At 41.5% G+C, this 12,809-nt stretch overlaps 2 protein-coding genes across 2 annotated transcripts; one reads left to right on the forward strand and one right to left on the reverse strand.

Annotated features, from left to right (window-relative positions):
• Positions 1–141: 141 nt before the first annotated feature.
• LOC125225994 (PR domain zinc finger protein 13-like) lies at positions 142–2,039 on the forward strand. The gene is made up of 3 exons (XM_048129808.1): positions 142–261; positions 590–1,016; positions 1,357–2,039. Exons 1-3 carry the CDS (start codon positions 142–144, stop codon positions 1,890–1,892), a joined length of 1,083 nt encoding a protein of 360 aa, XP_047985765.1. The 3' UTR covers positions 1,893–2,039.
• Positions 2,040–4,999: 2,960 nt separating this feature from the next.
• Positions 5,000–10,813, reverse strand: LOC125226510 (40S ribosomal protein S4). The gene is made up of 6 exons (XM_048130493.1): positions 10,688–10,813; positions 10,104–10,362; positions 8,906–9,003; positions 8,429–8,600; positions 6,944–7,073; positions 5,000–5,166 (listed from the first exon to the last, which is right to left on the reverse strand). The coding sequence occupies exons 1-6, from the start codon at positions 10,688–10,690 to the stop codon at positions 5,037–5,039; spliced, it is 792 nt and encodes a 263-aa protein (XP_047986450.1). The 5' UTR covers positions 10,691–10,813; the 3' UTR covers positions 5,000–5,036.
• Between the last annotated feature and the right edge of the window lie 1,996 nt (positions 10,814–12,809).

Raw genomic sequence — 12,809 nt, forward strand, 5'->3', positions numbered from 1 at the left:
GTTTGTGTAGGTAACAAACCTTTTAAAAATTACTCGCACCAAGAATATTTTGCAAAAAACGATAGTTTACGTAAATAGTGAAGTGCAAATAATATCAGGGTGGCAAGCAAGTCTTGAGTGCCGTGACGAGAGTCGCGAGGCATGCTGGGAGGCGCGGGCTGCGTGGCGCTGCGCGGGCTGAGCGCCGGCCGCGCCTCGCGCGCCGTCGCCGCCGCCGAGCTGCTGGCCGCCGCCGCCGACGCCGACGCCAACGACAGACCGGTCAGTACCCGTGGGGATAAGCTGAGCTGTTGACCGCCACCAAGCAAGACTACCCTAACTACACCAACCTACCCTAACTACAGGTCTATTCTTTCATCTCTTTTTTTCGCCTTGGTTCCCTTTGATTTTAAATTCTACCTAAACGTAAAGCGCGACTCCGCGTCTTTCATATTCTTACATTTATAAAATTTTAGATTTTGCTATAATGTCTAGAACAAGCCCCGTAACCGAATGGCACTTCTGCGACGCCAACGCACAAATGTAGTCTGGTTCTGTCGCGCCAATATGCAAGATTGTGTTTATGAAACGTTTAACCTTTACAACACAGGTATATGTGGACGTGGACGCGGAGGGCTACTTGGTGCCGGCGGGCGCGCGCGGCACGTGCGGCGCGGCGGCACTGGCGGCGCGCGCGCGCCTGGCGCCCGGTAATGCCGTGCTGGAGCGTGTGGAGGCGCCCGGTAATGCCGTGCTGGAGCGCGTAGAGGCGGCGCGCTCGCGCCTGGCGCCCGGCAATGCCGTGCTGGAGCGCGTGGAGGCGGCGCGCTCGCGCCTGGCGCCCGGTAATGCCGTGCTGGAGCGTGTGGAGGCGCCCGGTAATGCCGTGCTGGAGCGCGTGGAGCCCGCGGCGCCCGGCGCCTGGCGCGTCGTGGTCACGGCCGCCGCGGCGCCGCACGCCGAGCTGCTGCTGTGGCCCAGCGAGGACGCGCTCGAGCGCGCGGCCGTGCCGCACCTCACGCCAGATAACAAAATAGGTTGGTAGATAGGTACCGCTTCTTAATTAATTTATAATATTTAGGTACTCAAATAACCGGAATAACTACGGAGGTAGGTGCTCGTACATTGTATTATATGCTCCAGGCGGGTAATTATGATCGCGCGATAAATGATCAAACATCAGGCCGTCCCTATCGCACTATTTGTTAGAGCGATAGGGACGGCCCGATGTTTTATCATTTATTGCGCGACCATGATTGTCCTGCAGTAGTAAAAACGAATCGATCTAAATTACCTACTTATAACACACTCCATGCAAATATTTGTGTCTTAAGAGAATGTCAACTTATAAGTTGTGATAAGCATAATTTTTATCAGGTCCTGGTGAATACGGTTGCCACCGTTGCGACGCCCGCTTTGACGCTCCACACATGCTGCGGGTGCACCTGTTCCTGGGCTGCCGGACGCCGTCGGCGCTGCTGTTCCTCTCCGCCCTGGTGCACGGCGCGAGCTCGCCGCTGGACCTGCGGAGCGCGTTCCGGCCGTACACGGGCGCGTCGCCGGCGCGCCTGGCGCCCGCCGCGCTGGAGGCGCTGGCGACGGCGTGGGGGCGCGGCGCGGGCGGCGGCGCGGGGCACGCGTGCCTCTACTGCGGCCGGCTGTACTCGCGCCGCTACGGGCTGAAGATCCACCTGCGCACGCACACGGGCTACAAGCCGCTGCGCTGCCCGCACTGCCGGCGCGCGTTCGGCGACCCGAGCAACCTCAACAAGCACGTGAAGCTGCACGGCGCGGGCGCGGGCGCGGCGCGGGGCGGCGGCGCGCACGCGTGCGCCGAGTGCGGCAAGCTGCTGGTGCGGCGCCGCGACCTCGAGCGGCACATGCGCGCGCGCCACCCCCCCAGCGAGCTCTGACGGCTCCCACCGATGTGCCGTACCCGCACCGACCCGGGTAGATTATGACTGCAAGGGGATGCCGAAATCGAGACAAATGTCTTAGAAAACTTTACTGCTAAGTATAAGTAGGTAGGTCATACCGAGACGATGTCCGAGTCATTTCGAACTGTGATATAGTAAAAGTAGATACCTATAAATTAGGTAGGTTCTATTCCTACTTTACACGTGTTTTGTAAGAATTGTAAGACTACATTTTATTAATAAAATTTAAATTTAAATGTAGGTCGTAATGTATAATAAAGTTTGTTTCTAAATCTCTGTAATTACAATTATTTATCACTTACCAATAGGCTACTTGACCCTTTTTAGGGTTCCGTAGTCAACTAGGAACCCTTATAGTTTCTGTGTTTCCATGTCTGTCTGTCTGTCCGTCCGTCCGTCCGCGGATAATCTCAGTAACCGTTAGCACTAGAAAGCTGAAATTTGGTACCAATATGTATATCAATCACGCTAACAAAGTGCAAAAATAAAAAATGGAAAAAATGTTTTATTAGGGTACCCCCCCCCCCCCCTACATGTAAAGTGGGGGCTGATATTTTTTCTCATTCCAACCCCAACGCAAAATGAATAAGGGTTTACTAAGATCGTTTTTTGATAATATTAATATTTTCGGAAATAATCGATCCTAAAGGAAAAAAAGTGATTGTTTTAACTTGACAGGTTCAGTAGTTTTTGAGAAAAATAGGAAAACTACGGAACCCTACACAGAGCGTGGCCCGACACGCTCTTGGCCGGTTTTTAAAGTCTGTCTTATATGATTAAGCACTGTCCCATTAACCGAAATAAAATATTACCATATTTTTTATGACTTAAAAACAGCAAAATAGTATTTTATACAATCGTGATATAATACAAAGCTTTTCAGTCGAGTACCATGTTTAGGCCACGAAGCTTGCTGAGTGGCCTAATAGTACGGTACGAGAGTGAAAAGCTTAGTTATATCACTATTGTATACAATACTTTTTCTACGAGTCATCATCTTCATCATCAATGGACGGAAATATCATCATTCATGCAAGTTAAAATTAATGTTAATAGCGTCGTTCACCTTTGTATCAACATCGAATTACCTAGCAACCAATTGTTTGTAATAACCGTCTCATTGGCCGATAACGCGACAAATAAAAAAAATGTATTTCAGATGCAGAAAAATTTGCCAGGTATCTCAAATTAGTATAGAAATTGTATGATCTATTTTTGAAATTATTACAGTTAACTTAAAGTCAACTATAATGAGATTACATATATTATTAAGCTAGCAACACAATACGCGGACGTCCGTCGTAAATCGACCGCGGACGGGAATCTGGACAATGGAAATACACATAACCGTGCAAACTATCGGTCGACGGACGCGGACGTGGCCTTGAGCGCATGGACGTCCGATCGAAATCTGGCTCGCTGGATGTTTTGTTCCGTGCACACTGATCGGTCGCGGTCGCGGTCGATTTACGACGGACGTCCGCGTAGTATGTTCCTAGCTTTATAGTTGAGTCGGAACTGCCATAGAGTATCCAACACTGAAAAGTTAGCACTTATAATTTAGTCTGTGGTGTCCTAATTGACAGATTACAGTCGACGAGTAGAAAAAATATTTTTAAAGTATACTTTTCTGTAATCATTCGAAAACAACACAGTCATGTTAATCTATAGATTATCTGTGCATCAGGTCATTCTATTCGAAAACAACATTTTCTCACTTTTTAAGTATGAAGGCATAAAGTTCAACATGTATGTCAGTGATTGTTTTGACATGCAGTAAGGTTCGAATTCGACCCTTGTTCCTCGTAGATAACCAAGTTTGATAACTGGTTTTGTATGAGGAAAAATCATTCTTCTTAGCTAACTTGCTTATGAAATAGGATTTTTTTTCCCCTCACTAGCTCGGAAACACGTGTTTTGTCCTTTAATACCAGCGGGTAAAAACGCAAACGCACTAGTGGGTAAAGTAATTTGACTTTGAATAAAGTCAAATTAAATGCTTTAAAATTGATAAAAGTAGGTGAAACTAGTAATAAAGAAGGTGGTAAATCATCTTTATTACTAGATTCACCTATTTTTATCAATTTTTAACCGACTTCAAAAAAGGAGGAGGTTCTCAATTCGAGTTTTTTTTTTTTTTTTTGTATGTATGTTACTCGATATCTCCGAGAATCGTGGACCGATTTTCAATTTTTTTTTTTTGATCGAACGGGTATAACCCCGAGATGGTCCCATTGGCACCAAGTCAGGGTCTGATGATGGGATCTTGGAGAAATCGAGGGAACTCTTCAAATGTTATAGGCACATGTAATGTTTTTAGTGTATTTTTCAAAGGTACACCAGTATTTACGCCTGACGGTAGTAATTTTATGTGGCTGAGTTGATGATGGAAGGTCAACTCCTCAATGGTTAGGAGTTAAAGGATAATTCTTTCACTACTGTACATATATTCGGACTGATACATATAATATCACTAGGAACCACTAAAAATCAACAAATAAATTAACTTTTTAACAAAAAATAAAACCGCCTTCAAAAATAAGCGCGTTACAAAACACGGAGAAACTAAAAAGCAAAAAATAATAAACCTTTGAATTCAGATTTCTTATCGTATTGCAATAATCTAAACATCCAAATTATAAACAAATCAATTATTTTTGGAGTCGGGGCCAGCCTGGGTGGAGCAAACAGGAAATAACAAGGCGACGAACAGGTCTGGTACCGACTACAAAAATAATTGATTTGTTTATAATTTGGATGTTTAGATTATTGCAATACGATAAGAAATCTGAATTCAAAGGTTTATTATTTTTTGCTGTTTAGTTTCTCCGTGTTTTGTAACGCGCTTATTTTTGAAGGCGGTTTTATTTTTTGTTAAAAAGTTAATTTTATAAAATGCGTTTTTACCCGCTGGTATTAAAGGACAAAAAACGTGTTTCCGAGCTAGTGAGGGGAAAAAAATATTCTTAAACTTAAACTGTTAACTGATTTGAATAGCACTATATGTGTATGAGCTTCGTGCGGTACGGTCATGTGTTGGCGTTGGCACTATAAGATTCCAGCCGGACAAATAAAAGACGAGGTCGGTTTTAGTGTTTTTATTTAGAAGTAGCGCGTAACCTAGCTGGCCTGCTGCTTGGCGGCGATGCGCTTGTCGCGCTCCTCCGCGATGGTGAGCCGCACTCCCCGCGAGCGCGGCAGCGAGATGTACGCCTTCGTGCCCTTGCCGATGATGAACACGTTGTTCAACCTGCAACGACACAGCACCCTCCGTACACTCTCGGGGCATCCGACACGAGTCGCATCCTAGCGAGAGTAGCGAGCCCGGTACAAGTCGCTACTCTCGCTAGGACCTATTCAGATTCTAATTTGATTTATGCTTCTATACAGAATATATTTTTTGCCACCAACGAGAAAAGGCTTACTTTGCTATTCGAAAACAGATAGCAAATTTGAATTTTATCCACAAGAGTGCAAAGTAACTTCATACAAATTTTAATCTGATGTCTTAAACTAGCTGATAGAATTTACCTATTAATGATGATTTTGAAGCACAAATATGGAATAAATCGATGGATTTGATTTAGTTTAATGTTTTATAGTCAGAATTTGGTTTGTGTTTCACACGCTACGGTCGCGGTTCAATATTGGAATCTTTCGCTTACTCGGGTATCAATATTGGCATGTGCGGTTAAACAACAACTTTGCCCCCTTGTAAAACAAATAACTATTTCATCACACCCGCACTTTAAATGTGCTATTGCGCGCAGGCGGATCGTGAGTTATAGAAAAATCGTTCTCCCAAGGGAATAATGAAATTTCTTGTACCGTACTTAACTTTTTTACATCTATTTACATATTTTTTACATTGCGAGTGTGATGAAAAACATTGTGTGTAACTCGGGGAGTATGAATATTACAAACTCGAGTCTTTAAATCGCTCCGGCAAGCCGTCGCGATTTAACTTACTCTCGTTAGTAATATTCAACTTCCTCCCCTTGTTGCACAATGTACTATTATATAATTGGTCAGCAAAGACAACTAGCGGATATAGTGCTGATACGAGAAAAAGGCTTTATAAGACCTTCCTTCGATTTCACGCGAACGAATTTCCCCGCACCCTGAACCCTGTCCCAACCAAAATCTTGAAAACCTTTACACACCTGTCTTCCTACATTTGAAATGTTTCGCTTAGCAGTATGGGGTCTGGTACATTATAAAAATATACCCCTTATGACTATACACCGTGTTTCTTTTGTTTTCCGTTAAATTAGACACGTCGTAAGGTTCATTATCAGGAACCTCCCTGTATATCAGTTTTAGTTAAGTTCGCAAAAAAAAATTTTTTCATCATTTTCATACATAATTAATGAATTTATTAATGTGAGAGACCCTAAAGAATAACATTCAAGTTAGTGTCAAATTATTGACGGCACATGTCAAAACAAATACCATTAGAAATTGGTAAAGGCTGTCACACACGTGTTCAGTAATTATCTTTATGTTTTTAATAAGTCGATAACCGTAAGAGTTAAGACGCTAGTTTCTTAGAGAAATTAATTGTATTTTATCTAAAGAACCTTTCCTTAAAGTTAACGGAAATCAATAAAAACACGGTGTAGAGTAATCTAAATAAGACAGTAGAAATATTTTTGTAATTAGAACCATAGTTCAACATTCTCTTCATACAAACTTGATAAATAAGTCATTTTAATAGGACATCTAGCTAGTCTAATAAATCGAAGTTGTTAAATCTAAATTCATAATAGAATTAATAATATTTTAATTTAATGTGAAGAACATAAAATTGATAAAATCATTAGACTTTCGGGGTTTATAAAAAAAGTTTTTTAGCTGCCCAAACTCAACCCCATAGGCAGGAATTATCTTCCAAAATACTCAAGTGACCAAACTGAGCAAATTTTGTTGGAACAAAATGCTAGGTCAATAACTTTGTTTCATGATATCATGAAAGTATTGTTATATATGTACATAGGGTTAGTAATATGTTGGTGAGTGGAACGGACCTGGTGGCGAAGGTGTGTCCGGTGGAGTCCTTGACGTGCACGATGTCGAAGGAGCCGGGGTGGCGCTCGCGCGACACGATGGTGCCCACGCGCCCCAAATTCCTGCCGCCCGTGATCATGCACAGGTTGCCTGCAACATCACCAAATAACCGTCAGGATTCTCATTCTAAATCAAACTTTATGACGCCTAAGCCTCCTCAACCATGTGTTCAATCTGATGTTAATCTAATAATAAGGTTTGTATTTATTTGGTTATGAATAAATGAAAATTTAATCAACTGGTGCTGTTCACTTTCTCCGTACAATGAATTACATTTACTGTGATGTTATGCTATGTAACGTGTTCCAATACATCTGAGGTTCTGTGCAAGCTACATACAACCTAATTTATGATTTTCAAAGTTCCATTTCCAATAAGAACCTTTACAGGATCACATGTGGGTTGGTCGATATATCTGTCTACCACACCAATTTTCAAACTGTGGGGCGCGCCCCGCGGACACTCAACAAGTGCACACATGTAATATTTATTGGGGGAATGGACATTTCACTTTTGACCGCACTGCTTAAAAATAGCTTGGGAACCCTTGATCTATCACAAGTCACAACCACGTTTCCTGAAACTATACTAGCTCAATTATGCGCCTCCAGGGTGCCCCTGGTCCCTGGTCCTGCCCAGCAACAACAGACTAGCCTCTTTCTGCGCACATGTAACGTGATAATCCAAATGCGGACTTTACGAGAATGAGAATCACGAATTTATCATTAATATCTGGGCGACCGAGCTTCGCTCGGTTCTATTTTAATATATCACGTCTTTAGATAAAAAAAAAACTCATATAAATACAAAAACAAAAAAAAGACAAAAACAAAAACTTAATTTCTGGCCGGGATTCGAAACCCTGACACCTACGATCTATCTGCGTACATTAGACTGACCTCGTGCGACCATATTTGACGTTTACAAACGAGAAAGAAAAACTCATGAAAACTCGAAAATTCGCGTTTTCCGGGATCTAAGGCTACGCTAGATCGATTTTTCACCCCCGAAAACCCCCACATAACAAATTTCAGCGAAATCGTTAGAGCGGTTTCCGAGATCGTCGGTATAAATAAATAAATAAATAAATAAATAAATAAATATACAAGAATTGCTCGTTTAAAAGTATAAGATAAAAAACTGAAATTATTTAATTTACACAAAAAAAGAGTGGTATCCTTCAGATTTGCTTTTCTTCAGTCATTACCTCAAGGAGTCTGAGGGAGTTGATGAAAGCGAGGCAAGCCCTTAGGGCGTATTCACATGGAGTGAGAATTCGAGTTACGAGTTTCAGTACATTGCGGTATTTGGTGAAAATGTCTAACCTCAACAGTTCCCTAATTTTTTTTCATCTAAAACTGTACGCGCCGTGTTAATTTAGGTTTTTTATCTTTGGCCGATCATTGTCATTCACCCCTATATCAAATCGTGGAGTAATAACTTACCGGACTCGAACTTGATGAAGTCCATAATCTTGCCGGTGGCGATGTCGAGCTGCACGGAGTCGTTGACCTTGATGAGCGGGTCGGGGTAGCGCAGCGTGCGGCCGTCGTGCGTGATCAGCATCGGCACCGCCTTGGGGCCCGTGGCCACGCGCCGCACCTTGCACAGCTTGTACTGCAACACGCCACACATTTTTACTATCACTACACTCCTCACAAGGTGGTCTTGAGTCAGCCTCAGCATTAACTCATCCACTGTCACTATCACAATTATATTTTTAGTGAAAATACTACTTCAATGTACCAATACCATTTTACAATTAAAATTTAAGTAATTGACAATTTTAGACTTATAAATAAAAACAACAGTGAGATTTCCATTATTTATTATAGTGATTTGTTACTATACCTTTGTGGCAGTTGCTCTGACACAAACACATTACAAGTAGATAGATAGATATAGTGAATGAAGTGGCTAACCTTGGCCTCCTCGGGAGTGATGCGGTGGATGGTGAAGCGTCCCTTCACATCGTAGATCAGACGGAACAGCTCATTGGTCTTCTCAATCGACACAACATCTAAAAATTATCAACAGCAATTAAAATAATAATAAGTATTAAAACTAAAAACCGGCCAAGTGCGAGTCGGGCTCGCGCACAAAGGGTTCCGTAGCAGCAAATATAATTAAATCAACCTATCTCAAAAACTATAAGAGATACTTTGATCAAACCAAAAATCGTTGAAAGAGTTAATTAGCATGCATCACCTCTATTTTTTTTAGAATTTTATACCCCGTAGTTATAAAAATAGAGGGGGGGGACATACTTTTTACGACTTTGAGAGCTGATATCTCAAAAACCGTTCACTTTAAGAAAAATGTTTTTTAGAAAACTTTATATCATTTTAAAAGACCTTTCCATTGATACCCCACACGGGTATGTACATCGAAAAAAAAATTTTCATCCCTCAGTTACATGTATGGGGGGCCCCACCCCCAATTCTTTTTTTTACTATTTAGTGTCATAATTTTGTAGCGGTTCATACAACACATATTCCCATCAAATTTCATCACTGTAGTACTTATAGTTTCCGAGTAAATCGGCTGTGACAGACGGACAGACGGACAGACGGACAGACGGACATGACGAAACTATAAGGGTTCCGTTTTTGCCATTTTGGCTACGGAACCCTAAAAATGACAATCAAAATAGAATATCAATATTATTAAGAAAAAAAAATGTGTTATATTTCCTTTAGTCTTTTTCTCTCGTCTTTTTTTGATGGTTAAATAATTATACAGACATTGTCACCTGTTAAATAAGTAGATGTGGTGCTGAAGCACACACAAAAATCAGTATTATTGTTCCATAGGGTTTTGCAAAAACTTACTATTACTTAGGTAACTTATTAAGAACAATGTAAGTCAACTTCATATTACTTTAAAGTAGGATTAGGGTTATCATTATGGTCTAACATGTCACAGTTGATTACAAACAGTATCCAACTATCCATAGCAAAAATGTTATCACGAAACATAGAAATGTCACTGATACTGAGCTTTCTAGATAGGATACAAGCCACTGTCAATTTAGAACCGAGAGAAGGGTCCTGCAGCTGCAGTGTGAAGTGTGCAGTAGACTAGAGCAGCAGCACTCGGCACTCGGCACTCGGCACTCACCCATGAACCCGGCCGGGTAGGTGGGGTCGGTGCGGACGCGGTGGTCCACGCGCACGAGCCGCTGCTTCACGATGCGGAGCGCCTCGTCGCCGGTCAGCGCGTACTTCAGCCTGTTGCGCAGGAACACCACGAGCGGCAGGCACTCGCGCAGCCGGTGCGGCCCGGTGCTCGGCCGAGGCGCGTACACGCCTCCGAGCTTGTCCAACATCCATGCCTTGGGCGCGTTCAGACGCTTCAAGTGCTTTTTGGGGCCGCGAGCCTGCACATACGAAAAACACACTTATCCACGGACCGCAAAACGAGACCAAAGAACGGCCCTATCGGCCGTGCCGCATAGACACCTCGCACCGGAGGGAAGAATCACTGTACCGTATATTAATTCGTGTTATTAATCGACGACGACAAGTAACCCGCAAAATTTTGTCTTCACAATAACTATGTAAATTTAAGGTTAAGAATCAAAATATACAGTTCTAACTTATGCCCAGACCCAGCGTAAATTTCACAAATAGCATTTAAATACTTTTATGCACAATAAATAAACGATTTTAATGGATTTACTTTAATAAATTACACAGACTCACCATGTTTAAGACAAACTTTTGACAGAAAGAAAATGTCAAATTTTGCCTTCACGGACACAGATACGAGTAAGACATTTGTCAAGCGTTTCGTTATTGCTATTTTACAAAGTCTGTTATGAACCTGTACGGCTGTCCAAAATCAAAACCTAGCAAGGGACATTTTTTGTCAAAATACGTTTTTTTAATCAATCAGCCTCGAATTTTGAGCTGCGTCTAATGCAAAAACACCTGTATTTCTATCTCAATTAGAATCAAAGTTACGGAACCCTCTAAACCTAGCAAGTGCATATCTTACATGCAAATATCAAAATCAAAATCCTAGTAAGTAACATTTTCAAGTCCAAAAACCTAGTAAGTGCATGCTATACTAGGTTTCTGAGTTTGTAAACGGAACATACTAGGTTTTTGAATATGGAATTGTCCCATACTAGGTTTTAAATTTAAAAAATTGCCGAAGGGTTGAACAAGGAATTCAAATATAACCAGGGGCGGCTCACTCGGCGATTCTATCGCCGCGCTACAAGTACATCTTGGCGGCCGCGAGTTCGCGGCCTACTCAGGGGTGGCGCGCATTCTCACGGAATGCAGGGTCGCACTTTCTATTGTTACTTTACGTCGCAAGGTTTTTTTAAGCGATGTCCGCGTGTGAAATGGCTAATAATAGTTAGTTAAATAGACATATTAAATAAAATAAATACCATAGGACATTCTTACACAGATCTACTACTGATTAAGTCCCACGGGAAAGTTCAATAAGGCTTTTGTGATGTTGGAACTTGAACAAAAATATATAAATACAGTATATATACCTAGAAATTACCCAAGACTTGAATATAATAGTATAACATTTTATGTGAGTATTAATTATTTTAATCTATAGGTAACCCTATCACCGGACGCCGCGCACGTGCGGCTCGTTTCTTTGTAAGAATTTTGTAGGTATTTATAAAGGCGGCATTTCGTGAACATCAAAGCAGTGGGCCTTCTGTACTTGTACTATTATATATTCTGTGATATAACAATAAATAAAACATAGCAAGTCAGTAATGAGTGAAGTTTGAATTCAAACGGTCGCCGTTCCCGCGCCCCCGCCCGCGTTTGTTCCGTTTGGGATCAGAATTTAGGGAACGAGTTTCAACCTGAAGTTTCTAGTTTGTCGTACTTTGCGCTGCTGCGCGAACGCATGATGAATAAAAGTGATCGATGGAGACGAATTTTAGCAGCTGCTTTTAGATAGTCATTCTCATTATGTTCGTTGTTTTAGCCCGTGATATTATACTTATTTAATATTGTGTGTGGCGATCGCAAAAGTGTTTGTGGTGCTGAATTGTGGTTTTTTATTTGTGATGTTTTAATGGGGCTTGGATCGAGGTATTAACATTCGGAATGCTTTTTAACATTATTTTTGCGATCTATTTTACGTAGGTACCTACTTAACTTACTTATATATATTTGACGATGGGAGCAACTTAAAATAGTTCTAACAATTATGCCTTTCCAATCTACCTAAAGGAATAACTGCCAGTAGTACCTAGTGCTTGTAACAGGTTGTTGATGTGCAGTATATGGCGTGTGTTACATACGAAACTATCGTGTTAAAAAAAGGACACTCTAGTTGCAAAATTAGTGCCTTTAATGCCAGGAACAAGGCGTGATTTTTGGAGTCGATTGCCAATTAATGACCTTTCGGATGATCTTTAACCTGGAGGCGAATAGGCTACTAGACTCATATCAATGGCGCAATAAATAATTGTCTTCTATAATATTTTGGGTACCTATTAAATGTGTACGATGTCTACGTATTTTTAATTCAAAAATGTGAATAAATTTTTTTTGGCCACCGAAAACTCTGTCGGCCGTGTAGTGACCTCATAGAATTCATGTCAAATCAATCGCTGACATTACATAATACCTTTATGCCTCGTACTTAAATTGTCAGAAAGTGTTGTTTTCGCACTGAATTACTTTATTCACAGAAAATTTATAGATGACATGGCTGATGTTGTTTTTGCCTGAAATATTACGTAAACGTATTCTTTAAAAATATTTTTTTGCGGTTTATAAGCCATAATAAAATATAGTGATATTTTTTTCCGTTAATTGGATAGTAAGTAATGCTATA

The sequence above is a fragment of the Leguminivora glycinivorella genome, chromosome 5 (genome assembly GCF_023078275.1).
Source record: "Leguminivora glycinivorella isolate SPB_JAAS2020 chromosome 5, LegGlyc_1.1, whole genome shotgun sequence".
Taxonomy (NCBI): Eukaryota; Metazoa; Arthropoda; class Insecta; order Lepidoptera; family Tortricidae; genus Leguminivora; species Leguminivora glycinivorella.